At 41.7% G+C, this 25711-nt stretch overlaps 2 protein-coding genes across 3 annotated transcripts in view; one reads left to right on the plus strand and one right to left on the minus strand.

Annotated features, from left to right (window-relative positions):
- The first annotated feature begins 3531 nt into the window (after positions 1 to 3531).
- LOC110530432 (phosphatase and actin regulator 1) overlaps positions 3532 to 25711 on the plus strand; it is a 181699-nt gene continuing 159519 nt past the window's right edge. The window contains exon 1 of the mRNA XM_090182453.1: positions 3532 to 3725. Coding sequence (XP_090038579.1) covers positions 3668 to 3725 — 58 coding nt within the window. The 5' untranslated portion in view covers positions 3532 to 3667. The remainder of the gene's footprint in view (positions 3726 to 25711) is intronic.
- The window catches only part of LOC110530970 (adenylate cyclase type 1), a 52776-nt gene continuing 40822 nt past the window's right edge, over positions 13758 to 25711 (minus strand). The window contains exons 9-19 of one of the 2 annotated variants that reach the window (XM_036986062.2): positions 22891 to 23085; positions 22614 to 22711; positions 21200 to 21284; positions 20433 to 20522; positions 19583 to 19857; positions 18279 to 18408; positions 17735 to 17851; positions 16827 to 16973; positions 16642 to 16740; positions 16274 to 16513; positions 13758 to 16112 (exon numbers count right to left, since the gene is read on the minus strand). In XM_036986062.2, coding sequence (XP_036841957.1) covers positions 15675 to 16112; positions 16274 to 16513; positions 16642 to 16740; positions 16827 to 16973; positions 17735 to 17851; positions 18279 to 18408; positions 19583 to 19857; positions 20433 to 20522; positions 21200 to 21284; positions 22614 to 22711; positions 22891 to 23085 — 1914 coding nt within the window. In that variant the 3' untranslated portion in view covers positions 13758 to 15674. Of the gene's footprint in view, positions 16113 to 16273; positions 16514 to 16641; positions 16741 to 16826; positions 16974 to 17734; positions 17852 to 18278; positions 18409 to 19582; positions 19858 to 20432; positions 20523 to 21199; positions 21285 to 22613; positions 22712 to 22890; positions 23125 to 25711 lie in introns of both variants that reach the window. The other variant, XM_090182448.1, reaches the window with a different exon arrangement.

Genomic DNA, 25711 nt, shown 5'->3' on the forward strand with positions numbered 1-25711 from the left:
ATATCAAGAACTGTTTATATGCAGTCTGGTTACACACCAGTTTGTAATTGTCTTGATTGTTCTTTAATTGAAGCCTGGGAGGTCAATTGACACATTTTGCAAATACGTAGGCATGGGAAAATACAACTTTTTTTGTGTCACACTGTGGGTTCATTTGAGTGCAGTGTTTTTACTCTTTCAACCTGATGCACCATCCTGATCTCACGAGCTCACATTCTGTTTTGCTAGACGTATTAAGTAGTGTAGTGTAGTTAATTATTTAACCTTTATTTAACTAGGCAAGTCAGTTGAGAACAAATTCTTATTTACAATGACGGCCAACCCCTGGCCAAACCCTATCCCGGACAACGCTGTGCTCAATCCTATGGGACTCCCAATCACGTCCGGTTGTGATACAGCCTGGAATCAAACCAGGGTCTGTAGTGACACCTCTAGCACTGAGATGCAGTGCCTTAGACCGCTGCGCCACTCGGGAGCAAGTGAAGCAAAACAATAATGAGAGGGCAGCAGTCAGTCAGTTTTACGAGGCAAGTCCTTGGCCTAAACTACAGAAAACCGTGCCTGACAGGTTATGGCAGTACAAACAGTGACACCAATCCTGGTTTGGCAGAGACAGTGTTTGCCCAAATCAAAGACGTAGGAGATGACAAAAACATTCTCAGTCATAAAATGTGACTTGTTTCAGGAAACCAGGCGTATGTCACACGTCACTACTTCACAGGAGGTGAACGTAAACATTTTTTTTAATCAAGGAACATGTGACTTTTCATGTGCCTTAATAACAAACTTGTATAGCATCTGTAAATATGGTTACAATTCTTAAATTAGAAGCCTCGGAAAAAGTCAGGAACCTTCCGCTAGCCATGATTGGCTAAGATATGGGCTGGAAAAGCTGAGAGATGAGTTCGGATTGGTCTGTCATGTTTTAGCATGCTTCTGTCTATAACATGAGCTGATCAGTATGTGTAGGTAATCCTTTCTAATGTGGCTTTTTAAAAGATACAGTTGAAGTCGGAAGTTTACATACACCTTAGCGAAATACATTTAATCTCAGTTTTTCACAATTCCTGACATTCACTCCTAGTAAAAATCCCCTGTCTTAGGTCAGTTAGGATCACCAATTTATTTTAAGAAAGTGAAATGTCAGAATAATAGTAGAGAGAATGATTTATTTCAGCTTTTATTTCTTTCATCACATTCCCAGTGGGTCAGAAGTTTACATACACTCAATTAGTATTTGGTAGCATTGCCTTTAAATTGTTTAACTTGGGTCCAAAAAATTCAGGGGTAGTCTTACACAATCATCCCATAATAACTTGGGTGAATTCTGGACCATTCCTCCTGACATAACTGGTGTAACTGAGTCAAGTTTGTAGGCCTCCTTGCTCGCACACGCTTTTTCAGTTCTGCCAGAAAATATTCTATAAGATTGAGGTCAGGGCTTTGTGATGGCCACTCCAATACCTTGACTTTGTTGTCCTTAAGCCATTTTGCCACAACTTTGGAAGTATTCTTGGGGTCATTGTCCATTTGGAAGACCCAATTACGACCAAGCTTTAACTTTCTGATTGATGTCTTGAGATGTTGATTCAATATATCCACACAATTTTCTTGCCTCATGAAGCCATCTATTTTGTGAAGTGCTCCAGTCCCTCCTGCTGCAAAGCACCCCCACAACATGATGCTGCCACCCCCGTGCTTCACAGTTGGGATGGTGTTCCTCAGCTTGCAAGCCTCCCCCTTTTTCCTCCAAACATAACAATGGTCATTATGGCCAAACAGTTCTATTTTTGTTTCATCAGACCAGAGGACATTTCTCTAAAAAGTACGATCTTTGTCCCCATGTGCAGTTGCAAACTGTAGTCTGGCTTTTTATGGCGGTTTTGGAGCAGTGGCTTCTTCCTTGCTGAGTGGCCTTTCAGGTTATGTCGATATAGGACTTGTTTTAATGTAGATATAGATACTTTTGTACCTGTTTCCTCCAGCATCTTCACAGGGTCCTTTGCTATTGTTCTGGGATTGATTTGCACTTTTCGCACCAAAGTACATTAATCTCTAGGAGAGATCTCCTTCCTGAGAGGTATGATGGCTGCGTGGTCCCATGGTGTTTATACTTGCGTTCTATTGTTTGTACAGATGAACGTGGTACCTTCAGGCATTTGGAAATTGCCCTCAAGGTAAACCAGACTTGTGGAGGTTGTAATGGCATTCCTCCTCCTCTTCTGAGGAAGGATTGGAGGACCAATGCGCAGTGTGGTAAGTGTCCATAACGTTTAATTTTAGGATATAAACTGAACACTATGAAAATACAAAAAAATAAACATGAACGTGAACGAAACCGAAACAGTACCGTGTGGCAACAAACACACACACGGCAAACAAACACCCACAACTCAAAAGTGAAACTCAGGCTAGCTAAGTATAATTCTCAATACCCCAACATAGAAAAACACACATAGACTGCCCACCCCAACTCACACCCTGAACATACTAAATAAAGACAAAACAATGGAAATAAAGGTCAGAACGTGACAGAGGTCTGTAATTTTTTGGCTGATTTCATTTCATTTTCCCATGAGGTCAAGCAAAGAGGCACTGAGTTTGAAGGTAGGCCTTGAAGTACATCCACAGGTACACCTCCAATTGACTCAAATGATGTCAATTAGCCTATCAGAAGCTTCTAAAGCCATGACATCACCTTCTGGAACGTTCCAAGATGTTTAAAGGCACAGTAAACTTAGTGTATGTAAACTTCTGACCCACCGGAATTGTGATACAGTGAATTGTAAGTGAAATAATCTGTTACTTGTGTCATGCACAAAGTAGATGTCCTATCCGACTTGCCAAAACTATAGTTTGTTAACAAGAAATTTGTGGAGTGGTTCAAAAACGAGTTTTAATGACTCCAACCTAAGTTTATGTAAACCGTAGACTTCAACTGTATCACAAAGAACTGCAAACGTTTTGAGGATGATTGTACCATACTGACTCTCTCTGACTCTGAAAATGAATCAGACGTGATTTAAATAAAAACATGTTCATTAAAACCTGTTAAGGATATGGCAGACATACGCCCCCTTTGGAGAGATTGGGTACCCCATGTAAACTGGAAAAAAAATCTGTCAAAAATTGCTAATATATGCAAATAAAAATTATTATTGGATAGAAAACACTCTAAAGATTCTAAAACCGTTGGAATTATGTCTGTAAGTATAGCAGAACTCACAGGGCAGGCATTCTTCCAAACTCGTTTTTGTGGCCATGAAAGTTGGAGCAACTTTGACGTCATGGCCCCCACCCTTCCCAACCAGTTATGATTCTGTAGACACTTTCCATCTCTTCCGCTAGATGTCCTCTTTCAGTAGAGCTTTGAATCGTTCAAATCGCGCGAGAATTGACCCTATGGGAGTGAAATTAGTGCGTGCCACGAGAGAATAGGCTGTGCGTATGGGCGCGAATTGGTCCCAGCCATTCCTTTGTTCCAGCACTCAGGAGAAGGGCAGACGATGGCCGATTGAATTGAAGTTTGTTTTGCGTGTCTAAAACATCATAAAGCTTGCTTCTGCACTTAGTTTGACCTGTTTAGTCGACATATAATGTGTAATTTTGAAGTTTTGATGCGCAACTTTTCCGGACCAGAGGACGTTTTGGGTGCATTTCAGAGCTGATGTTATTAGCAGTAGCTAATACAAAGACGCAAGACTTGAAACCAAACGATGTATTGGGTAAGTATGAAGCCTTCCAGAACATTCTGAACGAAGACCATCGAAGGTAAGGGAATATTTATGCTTAAATCTGTGTTTCTGTTGACTCCAACATTACGTAGAAATGTAGCTTGGAACTGAGCGCTGTCTCAGCATATGGAATAGTGTGCGATTTCTGTAACGTTAAAAATAAATCTAACACAGCGGTTGCATAAAGAAGCAGTGTATCTTTCTAACTATATGTAGAACATGTATATTTAGTCAAAGTTTATGATGTCTATTTACGTTATCTTGCCGCGCTACATAGATTTCCTGCGGGCATTTTTGAGTAATTTCTGAACGTGAACTCACTGTAAATGGACATTTATGGATATAAATGGCATATTATTGAAAAAAAAAAATATGTACTGTGTAACATGTCATATTACTGTCATCTGATGAAGATTTTCAAAAGGTTAGTGAGCGATTTATTTTTTAATCCTGCGTTTGTTGATTGCATGTTTTGGCTATTCAAATGAGCTGTGTCTGGTGGTGGTTTTACATATATATGTGCTATGTTTTCGCCGTAAAACATTTTAGAAATCTGACTTGCTGGCTAGATGAACAAGGTGTTTATCTTTCATTTGAGCTATTGGACTTGTTAATGTGTGGAGGTTAAATATTTTTAAGAATATTTTTGCGTTCCATGCGCCACCGTTTCAGCTGAACGTGGGAGGGTTGATCCCCAATTGGGAACCAGTATCGTAGACAGGTTAAACCAGACATTGTATTCTTCTGAAACGGCGATCAACAGAGTTGTTGTGACGGAAGAAGTTGACCAAGATTTGAAATCAGTGGAATGCCCGGTTTAAGCAGAATATTATAGCTAAGGACATAGAGGACATTTGGATGTTTGATTGCAAATATGCGGAGAGAGTCGAAAAGAGAACACACAGAAGGCTGTTGTATAAAACACCTGTCTTCGGATGACATCTTCAAACTAAGGGCAACCATGGCATCCGTGACAGAGAGGGATAAGCGTTCATCCATGTATACGGGAAAGAAAGTCTAGCTAGCAACATTTTCAGATATTATGTTTCTAATTTTGTCAGAAAGTCATTTTTATTGCAAGTTAAAGCGTTGTGTTAGCTAGCTAGCTTACATTGAACCTATTTAGTTATCTTTAGCTACCTGCAGATTCATGCATAGCTGTAACGTTATGATATAGGAATATGGTTCATTGTTAAGAGCTATCTAGCTACATGTCTAAAAAAAAACTCTACAATGCAAGTAACCATTTCACCATTTACACCTTCTGTATTCTGTGTAAGTTATGAATAAACATACATTTTATTTTGTATAGTGTGTGTTTACCAGAGACAGTCATGTGAAGAACAACTTGACCTGCACCAAAGTCAAATTAGAATATAATGTCAGGCCAATGAGACCGTGTTCAAGTTCTAAAATTCTCTGGTAGAATGCCCTGCTGTTATTTCGTCACACTCACAACCGTAAGCTATTTTCTGCAATTAGCTCGCCATTAACTTGTAAATAATGATCTCGTTGTGAGTTTATTTTCCTGTTGAGACGTAGTCAGCTATGATATGGTCATTATTTGAACTTGCTAGCCAGCTAACTTAATGTTAGCTAACTAGCTAACAAGCTAGAAACAAACCAAAACGTTGTTTAGAAAGTTCCTTTAAGATGCCTGGTTTGCTAGTTTGACATACAATAAATACATTTTTAAACGGATGGGTTTATTGGTGTTACAATGCAACAGTTGTGCTATTTTGGACCACCAGGCTGCTGATGTCATACATTTTGTTTTGGTGTTTATACTTATTTATAACGACAATGACAAGTTTGATGTCAAACGACAATAGAATGTTCATGATGTCACTGTGTCAACTGTCTACAGGCACGTCGATATATGTACATAGTATAAACCAGCCTTTGGTTTGAAATCTTTGGTTGTTTAGTACACTAACGTACTCACTCTGTTTAGCACATGGCCTCACATGTGAATCCTTTAAGAGGCTAAGGCTTAAGAGGATGTGAAAGATGCTGAATTGGTGTAAACAAAGAAGAGCTCTACAGTAGGTGTACCAAAACATTCAAGGGACATTTTCTCAAAGTGGCCCTTGAATATCATGTTCTAGCTCTGAGTCTCTACTTTTATCCAGTGTAAAAAACATAATTTCAAATTTTGCTACATAAGACCGAATTGAGCCGGTCGGTCCAAAATGTTCTCAGTTTGACTAAATTGGCTCAACGGAAAAATAATTCAACCATCAAATATTGCAATCTCATTATCTTGATGAACCTACGATAGTCTTTTTTGTTAGCATGTTCAATGTCCACTCTGTCCGTGCTACCCAATTACGTCTGTAGTCATTGTTTCTAATTTGTGATTCATGGGGCAAAATCAGCAGATATACAACTGGATTTACTACTGAGGTAGTTAGCATTATCAACTTCCAATATAATGTTCTGATGTCCAGAAGCTGTTTTTGGTCATCGGAAATGATGGTGGAGACATTATGTACAGTGGATAGCAGCAGTTTTACGGGCTCCTGACCAATTCTGCTACTTTATGTTTTTTAAGCTGATCTGAACTTTTTTTTGTACATAATGTCTCTGCCATCATGACCAAAAACAGCTTCTGGACATCAGAACAGTGATCACTAACCTCAATTTGGATGACAATTTCTACTTAAACGAGATGGCAGCTCTAGATGTTCCGCAAACTCTGGAACAGGTCTTAATCCGCGGGACTCGAACGAGGAAGCGACGGAGCATGAGAAGCAAACGAGCTGGCATCCTGACGAGACTACGTTGGCGAGAACATAAACCACATCTACCCTCCGTTCTATTGGTAAACATACAATCACTAAAGAACCAACTGGACGCACTGAGCTAAAGGCTAGAGCTGCCGTTTTCAAGGAGCAGGACACCAATCCAGATACTTTTGCACTCTACATTGCCCTCTCCCACCTGAACAAGAGTAACACCTACAGTGGCTTGTAAAAGTATTCACCCTTTTGGCATTTTTCCTATTTTGTTGCCTTACAACCTGGAATTAAAATTGATTTTAGGGGTGTTTGTACCATTTGATTTACACCACATGCCTACCTACCACTTTGAAGATGTAAAATATTTTTTATTGTGAAACAAACAAGAATACTTCAATACTTTGTAGAGCCACCTTTTGCAGCAATTACAGCTGCAAGTCTCTTGGGGTATGTCTCTATAAGCTTGGCACATCAAGCCACTCTTTGCCCATTCTTCAAGGCAAAACTCCTCTAGCTCCTTCAAGTTGGATGGGTTCCGCTGGTCTACAGCAATCTTTAAGTCATACTACAGATCCTCAATTGGATTGAGGTCTGGGCTTTGACTAGACCATTCCAAGACATTTAAATGTTTCACCTTAAACCACTTGAGTATTGCTTTAGCAGTATACTTAAGGTCATTGTCCTGCTGGAAGGTGAACCTCCGTCCCAGTCTCAAACCTCTGGAAGACTGAAACAGGTTTCCCGCAAGAATTTCCCTCTATTTAGCGCAATCCATCATTCCTTCAATTCTGAAGGAATGATGATTCAATTCAAGACATAGCGTTTTCCTTGATGGCCAAAAAGCTCAAATTTAGTCTCATCTGACCAGATTATCTTCTTCCATATGTTTGGGGAGTCTCCCACATGCCTTTTGGCGAACACCAAACGTGTTTGCTTATTTTTTTATTTTCGCCAAGGGGGATGAATACTTTGCAAGGCACTGTATATGAGAATTCTGTTCATTCACTACAGCTCAATGTTCAACACGATAATGTCCTCCAAGCTCATCACTAAGCTCAGGTCCCTGGGACTCAACACCTCCCTCTGCAACTGGATCCTGGACTTCCTGACGGGCTGCCCCCAGGTGGGGAGGGTAGGCAACAACACATCCACCACACTCACCCTCAACATGGATGCGTGCTCAAGGGTGCGTGCTCAGTCCCCTCATGTACTCCCTGTTCACTCACTACTGTGTGACCGTGCACAACTCCAATGCCACAACACGACGGTGGTAGGTAGACCTGATCACCAACAACTATGAGACAGCCTATAGGGAGGAGGTCAGTGACCTGGTAGTTTGGTACCACGACAAGAAGATCTACCTCAACGTCAACATGACAAAGGAGCTGATCGTGAACTACAGGAAATGGAGGGCCGAGCATGACCCAATCCACATTGACGGGACTGTAGTGGAGCGGGTCGTGAGCTATGAGTTCCTCTGTGTGTAAGGAATTAACATGGTCCACACACGTCAACACAGTCATGAGGAAGGCACGACAATGCCTTTTCCCCCTCCCGAGGCTAAAAATATTTGACATGGTCCCTCAGATTCTCAAAAAGTTATACAAATGCACTATTGAGAGCATCTTGACTGGCTGCATCACCGCTTGGTATGGCAACTGCTCGGCATCCGACCGCAAGGCGCTACAGATGGTAGTGTGTAGGACCCTGTACATCACTGGGGCTGAGCTCCCTGCCATCCAGGACCTATATACCAGGCGGTGTCAGAGGAAAGCCCTAATAATTGTCAAAAACTCCAGCCACCCAAGTCATAGACTGTTCTCTCTGCTACCGCACAGCAAGCGGTGACGATGCACCAATTCTGGAACAATCAGGATCTTGAACAGCTCCTACCCCCAAGCCAATAGATTAAATAGTCTGGGTAGCTATTTGGTTCATTATTTCACTATCTGCATTGACCCTTATTTTACTCTTTTGACTCATCACATACACTGTTGGCCACCGGACTATTTACATTGACATCTCCCCCCCATTTGTTTTGAACACTGCTGCTACTCACTGTTTATTATCTATGCATAGTCACTTCACACCAACATTCACACCATGTACAAATGACCTCAACAAACCTGTACCTCCACACGCTGACTCGGTACCGGTATTTTTTAACTTTAGTTTGTTTGGTAAATATTTTCTTAACTCTTCTAGAACTGCACTGTCGGTTAAGGGCTTGTAAAGTAAGCATTTCACGGTAAGGTCTACAATTGTTGTATTCGGTGCATGTGACAAATAAAGTTTGATTTGATACGGCTTACTATCTTATTATCTATCCTGTTGCCTAGTCACTTTACCCCTACCTACAGTATATGTAGCTACATACCTACCTCAGTTACGTCATACTCCTGCACTTCAACTTGGTACTGGTACCTCGTGTACGTAGCCAAGTTATCTTTACTCATTCTGTATTTATTCCTTGTGTTATTATATTTCTAATTATTATATATATTTTTTTGCCTTCTTGGGAAAGGCCCGTAAGTAAGCATTTCACTGTTAGTCTACAGGACTAGTTACCCTTCAATGCAACAGACTATTGTGCAATAAACCAGGAGAGGACATCTCATTTCGATATTTTTATGATTTACTGTAGATTACTTGTTTTGATATGAGTAGCAATACAATTGATTTTTTTAAATGTGTAGCTCATGAAGGGAATTGTGTTAACTGTGTCCTTGATTCCTTACTAGAACACCACAACAGACTGGTGAACCAGGAGTGTTGAGCAAGCCAGGCTCTATATTGACTTATCCGTTACACTGAGTGAGCCCCTGAAAAACCGCACATCAACACTGGGAAAACATTTAAAAACATTGGCTCACACTCAACATTTGGGAAAAAGTGACATTCCTAGGTTTATCTGTGGAAAGTAATACAGACAGACTTAGTAAACTTGCCATTGTCAGTGACTTTGGGCAGCTGAAGCATAGCAGAGAAGTTGTTATTGTAAGAACCGTGTTGATTCAATGGTTAAGGAATGGAGCTGGAAAAACACATTGAACATATAGGCTTTGAGTCAATCTCAGACACTGACAAGATGTGGGGTGATGTGCATTGGACCAGTTATATGGTGAGGGCAATTTGGTAGGATAGTTCGTTTTTTTCTTTTAGTGGCTGATTCATAGACAGAACATACATTACATGACCAAAAGTATGTGGACACCTGCTCATCGAAAATCTCATTACAAAATCATGAGCATTAATATGGAGTTGGTCCCCCATTTGCTGCTATAACAGCCTCCACTCTTCTGGGAAGCCTTTCCACTAGATGTTGGAACATTGCTGGGACTAGCTTCCATTCAGCCACAAGAGCATTAGTGAGGTCAGGCACGGATGTTGGGCGATTAGGCCTGGCTCGCAGTCGTCATTCCAATTCATCCCGAGGGGGTTCGATAGGGTTGAGGTCAGGGCTCTGTGCAGGCCAACCAAGTTCTTCCGATTTCGACAAACCGTTTCTGTATGGACCTTCCTATGTCATTGTCATGCTGAAAAAGGAAAGGGCCATCCCCAAACCTTTGCCACAAAGTTGGAAGCAAAGAATCGTCTAGAACGTTACTATATGCTGTATGCTCTACCTTGTCACAACACAACTGATTGACTCAAACGCATTAACCTCTTTCAGCTAGGGGGGCACTATTTTTATGTTTGGAAAAATAACGTTGCCAATGTAAACAGACTATTTCTCAGGCCCATATGCTAGAACAGGCATATAATTGACAGATTAGGATAGAAAACACACTAAAGTTTCCAAAACCGTCAAAATATTGTCTGTGAGTATAACAGAACTGATTTTGCAGGCGAAACCCTGAGGAAAATCAAACCAGGAAGTGGCTTCTATTTTGAAATCTCCTTGTTCCATAGCCTGCCTTTGCTCCATTTAAAGGGATATTAACCAGCTTCCTTTTCCTATCGCTTCCTCAAGGTGTCAACAGTCTTTAGACATAGTTTCAGGCTTTTATTTTGAAAAATGAGCGAGAAAGATTACATCGTGTCATTGTATGGCTGGGTGCCAGCAGCATTTTGTATGCGCAACAGAGCTTGGGCAGCCATTGCCTTTCCCTCTCCTACTGAAAAAGACAGTTGCGGTTGATATATTATCGATTATATATTTTAAAAACAACCTGAGGATTGATTATAAAAAACATTTGACATGTTTCTGTGGACATTACGGATACTATTTGGAATTTTCGTCTGTGTTGTCGTGACCGCTCTTTCCTGTGGATTTCTGAACATAACGCGCCAAACAAACGGAGGTATTTTGGATATAAAAATCATCTTTATGGAACAAAAGGAACATTTATTGTGTAATTGGGAGTCTCGTGAGTGAAAACATCTGAAGATCATCGAAGGTAAACGATTAATGTGATTGCTTTTCTGATTTTCGTGACCAAGCTACTTTGATGCTAGGTGTTCATAATGTTTTGTTGAGCGATCAATAAACTTACACAAACACTTGGATTGCTTTCGCTGTAAAGCTTATTTTCAAAATTTGACACGACAGGTGGATTAACAAAATGCTAAGCTGTGTTTTGCTATATTGCACTTGTGATTTCATGAATATAAATATTTTTAGTAATATTATTTGAATGTGGCGCTATGCAATTCAGCGGTTGTTGATGACAATTATCCCGCTAAAGGGATGGGTAGAGTCAAGAATTAAGGAGGAAAGAAATTCCACAAATGAACTTTTACCAAGGCACACCTGTTAATTGAAATGCATTCCAGGTGACTAACTCATGAAGGTGGTTGAGAGAAGGCCAAGAGTGTACAGAGCTGTCATCAAGGCAAATGGTAGCTACTTTGAAGAATCTCAAATCTCAAATATATTTTGATTTGTTTAACACCTTTTTGGATACCTGATGATTCCATATGTGTTATAACATAGTTTTGATGTCTTCACTATTATTCTACAGTGTAGATGAGTAGGTGTGTCCAAACTTTTGACTGATACTGTGTATATATATATATATATATATATATATATATATATATATATCATTTATATATATATATATCATTTATATATATTTTTTTGTTGTTGCCTGTTTTACATGTTATTTTGGCATTAATACGTGTCACATATCAGTTTGCATACAATCTTTGAATTAATAAAGCTGCATACTAACATGGTCTCTTTTTACTTTCTTGACTAAGGCAACTCCAAAATGCAAATGTTTCAGTCTAGCTCAGTGCTTTCTGTGGTGGTGGGGCAGCCAGCGGAATATACGGAGCGTAGGGGTTGGTAATGTTCTCTAGTTGCACTGTGATTGGCTCAGTGTTCGGTCACTCATGGGGACACTACTTCAATGCAAAATCCACGGGAAAAGCTTGAAAATTCAAGTGTTGCCATAGTGTTACATTAGAAGTGCCCATCCAAGAAGGCTCAAGGTCATTGGCTACAGATAAAATTACATAAAATCACGTTATATCTACTATAGCTTTGATTGGACTGATCATGTGTAACGCCCTGATCTGTTTCACCTGTCCTTGTGCTAGTCTCCACCCACCTCCAGGTGTCCCTATTATCCCCTGTATATTTATACCTGTGTTCTGTCTGTTGCCAGTTTGTCTTGTTCATTCAAGATTACCAGTGTTTTTCCTGTCAGCTCCTATTGTTTCCCAGACTCTCTTTACTAGTCCTCCTGGTTTTGACCCTTGCCTGTCCTGACCCTGAGTCGCCTGCCGTCCTGTACCTTAGCCCTACCCTGTATTTTCAACCCCTGTCTGCCTCGACCTGTCTTTGCCTGCCCCTGTTGCTACAATAAACAGTGTTACTTCAACAGTCTGCACCTGGGTCTTGCCTTGATCGCTGATATCATGTCAACATCATACTTTCAAAATATTAGCTAGCAAGCTAGAAAACCAGTCATCGTCATGAATCAAGTCGACAATCTACTGGCAAATCCTTTTCAATCCTTGTCATATGAAAATAAATTATAGATAAAATGTATCGGTGCTCATTGGCCATTGGACATAAACATACTACAACAAGTTGGAAATCGCAAAATCAACAATGAGTGGTTTGAAAGGATTTAGTGGTTGCAAAGCAATCACTAGCCCGCTATTCAGTGGAGTGGGTGTGTAGTCCAAGTCTGGGTTTAAGGGTCTCGTTTCCAAACTTTAAAGGATAAACATTCAACACCATGGGACAGAAAAAGTTGAATAAATTGGCCATGCTGTCAATCAAGCATGACTTCTGCCGCATTCAAAACAACTGGAAACTCAGAAATCTCAGACTTCAGCGAGTTCAATACAACTGGGAACTTGGAAAAATACGAGCTCCGACTGGGAAAATACATTTTGAACGGTCATCCAACACGGAATTCCAAGTTGGGAACTCGGGCCTCTTTCTAGAGCTCCGACCTAAATATCACGAACATCATGATTCGACCTTCCGAGTTCCCAGTTGTTTTGAAAGCACCATAAATCCAGAGAATGCCAGACTTTGATGACATAGTTTGATGACAAATTTGCCCACGAAGGGCTGCCTCACCACCTTCCTGGTCAAGGTGCGTCCAAAAATGTATTGTATGCTGCTGCATAAATTATGTAATATGCCAGGGAGATATGTATACTGTAGCTAAGATAGTAATACTAGGTGTATGTTGTGTAGTAAGTTGTTCGTAGCCCATGTGTCTCACCCTAATAATTTGGTCTCTTTCCCCCTCATAACTTAGCCTACTGTTCTGACCTGATTGTGCACATGTAGCCTATAGCCTGTTTTAGAGAAACGTAATCATCGAATATTGTAAGAGCTTTCATTGTCTGCTTATATGCCCCCTTTATTTATCCTAAGGTTCGAACTTGGTGTACAGGGAGAATACTGTAAGGACTTCCAATGTTTGTCTATGGAGATTGCATGTATGTGTTCTCAATTTTATACACCTGTCAGCAATGGGTGTGGCTGAAATAGCCGAATCCACTAATTTGAAAGGGTGTCCACATACTTTTGTATATATAGTGTAATCTACATCCACTTGGACCATGGCGGTCCTGATTTGAAAGGTGATTTGAGGATTTCGTTGAGGGACAAACAACATGCCTATCAAGGGGTGAGCTCATCAAGGACATGGCTTGACATCTCGGAAAGGCAGAATTGCTGAATCTTGGCCTATTTCCTACACCACACACATGCACATCAACAAAGTAAATGTATTTTGTACATCAATAAAGTGTGTTTATTACAAAATCTGAGATAACCCAACTTTACACTGTACAAGATACAACGTTGTTTACAGCTGTAGTAGTCATTTATTTACAAAGTTCTGCGTGTCAAAGTGATGCGCTAAAAAGGCATTTTTCAATCACTGTAAGCATTTATAGAAGTAAGGCAAAATACTTGAAACTTGATGTATTTACATTTTTGCAGATCAAGGGAAAGTCTTCATCTCTCTAACTAATGGTCATAGTCTACAGCATGGGAGTTGGAAACACTGTGATTCTACAGCTGCCACAGATGTTGCTAAGTCTGTACGTATTTGCAGAATACTGTTTTCTCTGTGTGTGTGTGTGTGTGTGTGTGTGTGTGTATGTGTACGTGTGTACATGTGTACGTGTGTACGTGTGTGCGTGTGTGCGTGTGTGTGTGTGTGTGTCACAAAGAATGTGTGAAGGAGCGAGCATACATACGTATGTGTTGGTGGTTGTGCGTAAGAGAGACTGTTCCAGGTTTGGCATTAACTAAAGTTCTATAGCCTACATCGGGGACTCAAGGATGAGGGCATCGCACTGTGGGTCAAAGCCAACGCACCTTACCCAATGCCTATTTTACCGACCTCCCTGTCCCTTCAAAGCCTTGGCTACAGCCTGCTGCGTGTATAGCCGACACAGGACACACACCCCCACACATAATCCCTATCAGGGCAGAGCAATGGACGAATAACAAGCCTTGATCAATACACAACTCGACAAGTTCATGGATGCAAACAAAGCTATGTCTGACTGTGTGTGTGTTGCACCTGGTTCCCTACATTAGAAATGTAACACTAAGTGACTTACCCTTATGTAAAACCAGACCATTCTGGTTCTAAACAGTCTTACCAAACAGCCATGATTATTTGTTTGGATCCATGAGACTTAAAATATGTCATATGCAGTAAACCATATATCTTGACTATTGAGTGTTTGACCCCCCCCTGACCATGACTTGCTCTAAAAAGCCAGAAACCTAGACGGCAGTAGTGCTCCTTTTGTGAAGGACGAAGTACTAAACAACAGGATGTTAGAGGAGCTCATTGCTTTGGTTTACACTCGACAGGAAACCAGACTAGTCCAGACCAGCACTAACAGGTCATGCACTACTAAAGACGTTGTGTCAAAAGCCTTTTGAGACTTTTTGAATGTATAAAAATGTGTATTTGTGCTATTTCATTTAAGATTTAAGGTCGAACACCCACATGCATACACACATATAAATACTTGTGTATGAATACACACATGCATGCATACCGTATTTACAGTACACGAAAACTAGCCTACTACACCTTGAAGGATGGAATGAATCCTTGGCATAATCAGAGAAGAAGACATAAAAAGTTCTGTCTTTTTAGGTTGATAATACTGGGCTGTGTTTTGTGCATGTCCCCCTGTTGGGAGTGTACACACACAGAGGGACAACACACTATCACCTGGCTGCCACACTCACTCATACTTCTGGTCATGTCACCAGGAGCCTGATGTTCCAATGCTGGTAGCCGGAAATCTTCAGTTGATTGTGTTTGGTTGCAAACAGTGGCAAGTCACTATTTATGTAACAACAAACTCAATCAAGTCTGCGTGATTTTATCGTGCAGCCATCCTAGGCGTGATTGTCCAGTTGTCAATCAATCAATCAAATTTATTTTATATAGCCCTTCGTACATCAGCTGATATCTCAAAGTGCTGTACAGAAACCCAGCCTAAAACCCCAAACAGCAAGCAATGCAGGTGAAGAAGCACTGACCATCCTCAGAGACAGGTAACTCCTCGAGGAGCATCCCGCCATTGTGCAGTGGGCTGTCCCAGTATCCCAGTGTACCATTTACCCACAGGAGACCCTGGTTCAATCTTTAGTGGTACCCCCAGTGACTCCTGACGGATGTGATAGCCCAGGACGGGGAGGTCTGGAACTCAAGTTTACAACAGTGCGGCACTTCTTCTTTCCACCTCCCTACACAGCCAATTCTTTCACCCGTTCCACCACCACTCCTCCCACATCTACATCTGTCTCCTCTTCTTCATCCTCCTCTCCCAGTGTGGGCACACAGGGTGAGGGCAAGCATGGCATGGGGTGGATACTGACATTGACACTGGGGCTAGAGCTGCTGTTACCCGTGCCACCGAGGCTAACCATGCTGGCGCGAACTGTGAAGCTGGCGACAGAGTTGACACTGCCCAGTTTGGTGGGAACGCTGGCCTTGCCGCAGGAGTGGGCACGGCGGTTCAGGCTGGCAGAGCGCACCACGGAGGAGGTGGTGGCGCAGCCCGCGCTGTGGACCTTGCCCTCCAGGAAATAGGTGAGCATCTCACCCTTACCCTTCACGCTAACCTTCCCCCGGCACACCAGGTCGTAGTTATCCCCCAGGATACGGTACACATCCTCTGTTACCTGGGGGAGAAAAGGAGGGAGCGCAAGAGAAAGAGAGACAGGGAGGGAGAGAGAGAGAGAGAGGTTAAACCACTGTCATACAGATAGATTTACTCACCAACACCAATCTACTCCGGGCCAATCCTCAAGCCTCAAACATAACTCCTAATTTAATACGGTACCTGTATCTTGCCAGGGACTCCGGTGCTGTCCATGCGACTGGCCACGTTCACTGTGTTCCCCCAGATATCATACTGAGGTCTCCTGGCCCCGATCACCCCCGCCACCACCGGACCCACATTGATACCCACTCTCAAGACAAAGTCGTTGTATGACTGGTAGTTGATTTCATCCAGCACATCAAACATCTCAATAGCATAGTCTGCAACTGTGCTCAGGTGATCATAGACAGATCTTTTGTCCTGTAGAAAGGAAGTAAGAATATATATACTGTATGTCATAATCATTCATTCATTGTCCTTGTTATATTCATATTTTTTATTTATTTATCAAACATGTGCAAGCATACACACACACACACACAACACACCTTTGTTCCGATGGTGGGGACTAGACCCACAGCTGCCATATACGTGCTGCCAATGGTTTTGATCTTCTCAATGTCCTTATAGCAATCTTTATCCATGAGCTGAGGAAAAAGAAACAAGATTCACAGCCATACACAGAAGAATAGAACACATTCTCCCAGTTAAGTAGCAGCCGAAAGGGCCTCACCTCGTCAAAATCAGCGATGATTTCATTGAGTAGTCTCAGACACTCTACTCCCATGTTGTTCCCATCCAGCTCAATGTAGAAGTCATTGAAGTTGGGGATGGAAGCAAACAGCACTCCGACTTGGGCATAGGACTGGTAATACAGATCCTATAGGAGAACAGATAATCACCCTTAGGCCATACATATAGTGCATTCGGAAAGTATTCAGACACCTTTACTTTTTTCCACATTTTGTTACGTTACAGCCTTATTCTAAAATTGATTCAATAATTTTTTCCCCTCATCAATCTACACAAAATACCCTATAATGACAAAGCAAAAACAGGTTTTTAGAAATGTTTGCAAATGTATTACAAATAAAAAACTGAAATATTAAATTTACATAAGTATTCAGACCCTTTACTCAGTACTTTGTTGAAGCACCTTTGGCACCGATTACAGACATTCAGAGACTTGTTATGAAGACACTATTGTGTTGTCTTGTCTGTGTGCTTAGGGTCGTTGTCCTGTTGGAAGGTAAACCTTTGCCCCAGTCTATGTTCCTGAGCGCTCTGGAGCAGGTTTTATCTCTCTGTACTTTGCTCCTTTCATCTTTCGCTCAATCCTGACTAGTCTCCCAATCCCTGCTGCTGAAAAACATCCACACATCATGATGCTGCCACCAACATGCTTCACCGTAGGGATGGTGCCAGGTTTCCTCCAGACGCTTGGCATCTAGGCCAAAAAGTTCAAAATGTTCTATCCTTTATGAAACATCAATGCTGTCTGTCTGTCTGCCTGCCTCTGTCTGTCTGCCTGCCTGCCTCTGTCTGTCTGCCTGCCTCTGTCTGTCTGCCTGCCTCTGTCTGTCTGCCTGCCTCTGTCTGTCCGTCTAGCCGCCTGTCCGTCCGTCCGTCCATAGGACTCACCATGTTTCTGGGGTTGGACAGGAGGAAGTGTTGAGCCACGTGAGCAGGAAGCAGGTTGAAAAGAATCCGCCTGTTGTCCAGCTTGACCTTCTCCATGCCATCCCTCTCCTCCTCTGCCTGACAATGCACACACACACCCACGCACGAACAAATACCATATACTAATTTGAATAAAACTGGAACATTACATTCACCCCACAGTACAAATCAAGCCTGCAGTTCAAGGTTCTTACCATAAGGTGTCAGTAAAAGCTCTAAATGTACTCCAGGACTGAGGTGGTAACAGCCAACGTTATGGACAAGGAGCACTAGGTAGAATCAATAGCTATAAGTTCCAAACCATAGAATTAAGAATTAGAATATTATATAGCAATGTAATAGGATCTCTATAGTCCCAACCTAAAGCCAGCCCCTACTAGAGACCTATCGTTGTCCTATCGTAACTAACATTCCAATATCAGACACCACCACTCTGCCCGCAGCTTTAACAGCCAATAGCCTGGCACTGGCTGTTACACACAGTGACACACACACAAACACACACCTGTGTGGCCCAAAGAAAATCCAGTCGTAGTTTGAGGTCCAGTTGTCTGGAGTGGAGGGCCAGGGCACTGGTGAACAGCAGCAGGGATAGGATGGGCTCATATCCCCGGATCTGGAGATTAGACCCCCCACTGTGGGACAAACCAACAGAGAAGTCAGCAATATAAGTAGGTACACAGTTAGACTGTACCACATCATAAATTAATAGGGGAAGTGGGGAGCTGTGGATAGACCAACTGAGACGTCAGCAACATGATACTGTAGGACGGTCCCACATCAGTAATAAAAGGGGGAGTGGGTGACCAGATAAATACAGTGGGCAGTACAACTTCACAAGGGGGATGTGGAAAGAACCCCCACTTTGTGAGAACCAACTTTGATGTCAGTCAAATGTTATGTTTAGTATGGATCCCAAACCAATCCAAATGTGGTATGCATCAGTCAGAAAAACGATTCAAATGTTATGAATCGGGGAATCCCATTCTTTAATTAGTTTCTTTTTACCTTCCGAAAAGACCTCATATTTTGTGACCACTGATGTGTCCTCTTCTTCAGTGTGTTATGTTGACTGTGTTGACAGTCATTGATCTACATGTCATTTCGAATGCCGAGAACAACCCTATGGAATATCAGTAGCCTGGTCAAACTGTACACCGTGCCAGCTTCGCGCACTGACCATCGCCAGGAGGAAGGCGGCCTGTTTCTGATTTAGCAAATCTGAGCGGCACCTTCAGCATTCAAATGCTAAAATGGCATGTGTGGTACTAGGCTTTATTAGTTATGTGACAACCTGTGTCATTTGATAGGTTATGGTTATCTGTTCACTGTTGAAAATGGTGTTTTACCAGAATAAAAGGAAACTAATGGAGACCCAACTCTCATGTGGCTATATCCCACCTGCTGAACGAGGCTAATTGATTTTATTTTGATTGTTCGGGTTCACCATCAGCAATCGTCTTTGTAGTTTTGCTTTAAAAAAAATCTGTTTATATGATGATTTTTATATGGAGAATGGAAAATGAATGTGTTTATGCAACAACAAATTGCATCGAATCGTTCTTGAATCAAACCGAATTGCACCGAATCGTTCTTGAATCAAACCGAATTGCACCGAATCGTTCTTGAATCAAACCGAATCGCATCGCATTTCAAACTAAAATGCATTGTTCCTGTATCGTATCAGAGCCCATGTAATCTAGATACGTATCGATTCATCTTGAAAGGGAAAGATACACATCCCTAGTAAATGTGTGTCTCCTCTCTTTCACCTGACAGTGTGTGTGTATGTTCTGTCTTCTCTCTTACCTCGCGGTGCGTCTGAATCCGCTGAGCTCCAGCACAGTGACATACAGCACCCCCAGGAGGAGCAACAGTGCCATCTTTGGCATCCAGGATACGCGCAGGAAGAGCGCCAGTGTCAGCGTGCCCACAACGCATGACAAGAAAGCGTAGCGGGCACCGTCACATGGCAGCTCCATCAAAGTACGGTTGAAGCTGCGTAGCGGGCCTGCTGTATCCATGTTGACAATGGAGCTGTTGGAGTGGTGAGGACTACCCCACAGCCACGGCATGCAGCCCACCTGGGAGAAAAACATAGGAGAGGAGAGGAGAGGAGAGGAGAGGAGAGGAGAGGAGAGGGGAGGAAAGGAGAAGAGAAGAGAAGAGAAGAGAAGAGAAGAGAGGAGAGGAGAGGAGAGGAGAGGAGAGGAGAGGAGAGGAGAGGAGAGAAGAGAAGAGAGGAGAGGAGAGGAGAGGAGAGGAGAGGAGAGGAGAAGAGAAGAGAAGAGAAGAGAAGAGAAGAGAAGAGAAGAGAGGAGAAGAGAAGAGAAGAGAAGAGAAGAGAAGAGAAGAGAAGAGAAGAGAAGAGAAGAGAAGAGAAGAGAAGAGAAGAGAAGAGAGGAGAGGAGAGGAGAGGAGAGGAGAGGAGAGGAGAGGAGAGGAGAGGAGAGGAGAGGAGAGGAGAGGAGAGGAGAGGAGAGGAGAGGAGAGGAGAGGAGAGGAGAGGAGGCAAATGTTAATACCTCTCGAGCAGTAATTCAAAGGTTGGTTCTTTGCATATTTGATTGACATGACATTTACATTCATGTGTTCAAGAGTACTGCAATGAATATAATGAGTCTAGGTGGTTTAGTGCCATGTTGTTAACCCTACTTACCACACAGGCCTGGGCTACAGCATAGATTAAGAGCACTATGAGAACACACAGAACAGTACGGATCTGAATAGTGAGGCACCCTGGAAAACACTGAGAGAGAGAGATTGAGAGAGAGATATTGAGAGAGAGAGAGAGAGAGAGAGAGAGAGAGAGAGAGAGAGAGAGAGAGAGAGAGAGAGAGAGAGAGAGAGAGAGAGAGAGAGAGAGAGAGAGAGAGAGAGAGAGAGAGAGAGAGAGAGAGAGATTAAGGAGAGAGAGGGAATAGACACAGAGAGAGAAAGAGATTAAGGAGGAAAGGGGAGGGAGACTGGTAAGAATTTGAATTTGAAAATACATTACATTTGTATAATATTAGCTGAGGGGATTGGGAAAGTCGGAAAAAGTAAAACTGTCAACCTCAACGAAAGCTGAAATTAATAGACTTAGCATTGAGTTTGAAGGAAAACTGAGTGTGATTTGCAAAGTTTTCTGAAGGCCATTGACATCAATATACATACACCAGATTCCCATTATAGACTACTTATGAAAATATAATTGAATATTTGCCTATTTAAGCTGAAATGTTTTATATTTGCTAAATTAAATTTACCAGCACTAACATATGACAAATTATTTATAGCTTGAGCCAAGAGTTTCTCGTGGCCAATTGACCTGCCAAAGGAAAACTACTTACAGCTAATGAGCCAGTCAAAAAAGTGAGTGAGTGAATAAGTAAAAGAACGACATGTTAAATCAGATGGTGACCAAGGCATCAAGCAGGCATTTACCTGTAATTTAGTGACATGCAGGTACATGATACAAACTACTAGGAAACAGATGCAGGTGACCAGTAGGACCAGAACCACTGTTCCCCTGGTGACAGAAGCAGGAGAGAGGAGGAATAGAGTGGAAGAAAGAGAGGAGAGAGAGAGAGGAGAAGAAGAAGGGGGAGAGTTAGTGGACAGAGCCTGTGGAAGTCAACTGAAAAGGCAGCAGAACCAAAGAGAAGAGAAAGATATAGTGTGTTCTGCGGGGGGGGGGGGGGGGGGGGTGAATGGCAAGCAACTCTAGTTGCTAGAGGGGTGGGAAGGGGTGGGGTTGGGGGACGGGAGGTTAGGTGTGGAGGCTCACTTCTTTTTGTTTATTTTCCTTTACATACTAAATGTATTATTATTATTAGTTAACTCTGTAATATGGTCATAATGATCAATACTTTGTATTTATGTACCTTTTAAAAACAGTTTTCTCTTCTTGAGTAGCAGCCCACAGGTGAATATGAACTGAATATAAAATTATATGAATTTCTATATTGTACCAGTAATACCCACTCCCCACCCGCCCATAAAAAAAGGCAAAATAAATAAACATTTGGTCACAAAAATAAATAAATCATACAATAAAATGAAAGTGGGAAAGAGAGAGCTGCAGAGGGAGCTGCAAAGAGATATACAGAGAGAGCTACAGAGAGAGATACAGAGAAAGATACAGAGAGATACAGAGAACGATACAGAGAGCTGCAAAGCTGCAGAGCGATACAGAGAGAGAGACACAGAGAGAGAGCTACAGAGAGAGCTGCAGAGAGAGCAACAGAGAGAGCTACAGAGAGCTACAGAGAGAGCTACGGAGAGAGCTACAGGGAGAGCTACAGAGAGAGCTACAGAGAGAGCAACAGAGAGCTACAGAGAGAGTTACGGAGAGCTACAGAGAGAGCTACGGAGAGAGCTACAGGGAGAGCTACAGAGAGAGCTACAGAGAGAGTGTGTTGCTGTCAGACATCATATAGTAAAATGAAAGAGAGAGATCGAGGGAGAGAGTGAAAGAGAGAGAGAGAGAGAGAGAGCTACAGAATGAGATGCTGTCAGATATCCTCTAAAAATGTAATGCATACTGAGAGAATAGAGGAGTAGGATGACACCTCTAATAATCTAATACATATTGTGGTAGGATGATATCCTCTAATAATCTAATACATACTGTGGTAGGATGATATCCTCTAATAATCTAATACATACTGTGGTAGGATGATATCCTCTAATAATCTAATACATACTGTGGTAGGATGATATCCTCTAATAATCTAATACACACTGTGGTAGGATGATATCCTCTAATAATCTAATACATACTGTGGTAGGATGATATCCTCTAATAATCTAATACATACTGCGGTAGGATGATATCCTCTAATAATCTAATACATACTGTGGGATGATGAGAAAGTAGACAAGGCCGAACAAGGCAGCTAGGATTAGAGAGAGGACAACAGCGCTGGAGAAGTACTCATCATGTAGCTGGTGGTACTGTCAGAGAAACCAGAGAGAAGGATGGCTCAGATATATGCAAAACAATGAATTATGCAGACATGGATGCAATGTCTATGAAAGAGTCCGATTCAAAAGTCATTTTATTCCTTATGTTGCAGAGTGTGCAGTTGTGTGTGTGTGTACATGTGTGTTGTAAGTGCAGTACAGTAACTCACCCTCTGCTCGCGCTCAGAGCACTTGTACATGAGTGTAAGGAAGTTGAGGTCAGCTGTGTCCGACTCTGTCTGCCTCGCCTCGATCAGACGACCAATGTAGCGGTTGACCCGTGTGCCCGGGCTGGCCTGGCTCACGTTAGCTGACACCGAAGTCCGGTTCCGCAGTTTATCTGGAGCCGTCCGCAGGGCCCTCCGCTGTGGCACAGCATTGTGGGAAACGGAGTCCTGACTTAACTACGTTCAGAGGGTTTGATACCAGCTGTTCAAAACAATGGAGCTTGGAGGAAAAATACTACGGGGCTTTTACTGTCTATTGTTGAGGATCACTGCGGGGTAGAGAAAGTTTATATCTAACTGCATGTAGGTAGGGTTGTGACGATACCAGTATCGCAATATCGCAATATTTGATTTTCCATGTCAAAAAATAAAACACAAAGCTGAAGGTCTTTGGACCTTAAAAACCTACTTTAAGTCAAATATTCTGTGATGTAGGTGTTTTTAAAGAAAAAAGACTCTGGAGGACAACATAATAACGTTTGTTTCAAACATTAGGGCTATTTTACTGAAGAAATGAAATCTACCTCATTGTTTTGTTTCCTTGCCACGATACGTTTGAGTATCGCGTTACTGGTATTGTGACAACCCTATTTAGCAGGTATATCACAAACCATTCAACAACAATATTGACCATGGAGTAAGAAGAGATTTGTTCTAATTGTATTCAAAAAGGGCAATGAAACAAAGTCAATCATTGTGGTTGACTTGACTTCACATTTGTCAATAACTGACATCAACTTAATAAATGCTTAACTTCACACAACAAACAAAAATCCATTGTTCCCTCTACAGTTCAGTTAACATTCATTGTTCCCTCTACAGTTCAGTTAACATTCATTGTTCCCTCTACAGTTAACATTCATTGTTCCATCTGCAGTTCAGTTAACATTCATTGTTCCCTCTACAGTTAACATTCATTGTTCCCTCTACAGTTAACATTCATTGTTCCATCTACAGTTCAGTTAACATTCATTGTTCCCTCTACATTTAACATGCATTGTTCCCTCTACAGTTCAGTTAACATTCATTGTAGGTATTTGGACATAAATAATGGACATTTTCGGAACAAAACAAACATTTATTGTGGACCTGGAATGCCTGTAGTGCTTTCTGATGTATATCATCAAAGGTAAGGGAATATTTATCATGTCATTTTTTGTTTATGTTGACGCCATCTTTGCGGCTGTGGTGTTTTTACTTTTGAGCGCCGTCTCAGATTATTGCATGGTGCTCGGCGGTCATCGTCACCTTCCTACTAGCCGCCACCGATCCCTTTTTCGTTTGTCTGTTTGTTTTGTCTTATTAGTTTCACCTGTGTTCTGTTGTATGATTTAATGAGCTTCCCTATTTTAAGTACGTGTACCCGCCCTTGTTTTGTGCAGGATTGTCTTTATGTTACGTGTGTGCGTTTTAGGTAGAGGTGGATATATTTTCAGAACTTGGCACCCTGTGTTTTTGGGTAGTCACTTTGTTGTCCGCGCCCTGTGTTGTTGGGCTTCTCATTTTTGTGTGCCGTATTAAAGAGCACTTTTCACAACTGGAACTCTCTGCGCCTGATTCCTTCACCCACCTAGTCCCGCGTGACAGTTGAATGATGTGGCTATGCAAAATCACTTGATGTTTTTGGAACGAGTGAATCTAACGCGCCAATGTAAACTCAGATTTTTCGAAATAAATATGAACTTTATCAAACAAAACATGCATGTATTGTGTAACATGAAGTCCTATGAGTGTCATCTGATGAAGATAATTCAAGGTTAGTGATTAATTTTATCTTTATTTCTGGTTTCTGTGAATGCTATATTTTGCTGGAAAATGGCTGTGCTTATTGTGGTTATGTGGAGACCAAACATAATCGTTTGTAGTGCTTTCGCTGAAAAGCTTATTTGAAATCGGACACTTTGGTGGGATTAACAACAAGAATAGCTTTAAAATGATATGAAACACATGTATGTTTTAGGAATTGTAATTATGAGATTTCTGTGGTTTGAATTTGGCGCCCTCTATTTTCACTGGTAGTTGTCATATCGATCCCGGTATCAGGATTGTAGCCATAACAGGTTAACAGTCATTGTTCCCTCTACAGTTCAGTTAACAGTAATAGTTCTCTCTACAGCTAACATTCATTGTTCCCTCTTCAGTTTACATTCATTGTTCCCTCTACAGTTCAGTTTACATTCATTGTTCCCTCTACAGTTCAGTTAACATTCAGTGTTCACTCTACAGTTCAGTTAACATTCATTGTTCCCTCTACAGTTCAGTTAACAGTCATTGTTCCCTCTAAAGTTCAGATAACACTCGTTGTTCCCTCTACAGTTAACATTCATTGTTCCCTCTCCAGTTCAGTTAACATTCATTGTTCCCTCTACAGTTAACATTAATTATTCCCTCTACAGTTCAGTTAACATTCATTGTTCCCTCTTCAGTTTACATTCATTGTTCCCTCTACAGTTCAGTTAACATTCGGTGTTCCCTCTACAGTTCAGTTAACATTCATTGTTCCCTCTACAGTTAACATTCATTGTTCCCTCTACAGTTCAGTTAACAGTCATTGTTCCCTCTACAGTTAACAGTCATTGTTTCCTCTACAGTTAACATTCATTATTCCCTCTACAGCTAACATTCATTATTCCCTCTACAGCTAACATTTATTCTCTGACCCAATTAAACACCCTTTTTCTTAAGTGTCCATAGGAAGTAAATATCATTATTATGTGGGGCAGCAGAGCAGAAGCAGTGATTTAACACCAGAGAAGGAGGATAC

Source organism: Oncorhynchus mykiss, chromosome 8 (genome assembly GCF_057628025.1).
Source record: "Oncorhynchus mykiss isolate SJ-2025 chromosome 8, ASM5762802v1, whole genome shotgun sequence".
Lineage (NCBI taxonomy): Eukaryota > Metazoa > Chordata > Actinopteri > Salmoniformes > Salmonidae > Oncorhynchus > Oncorhynchus mykiss.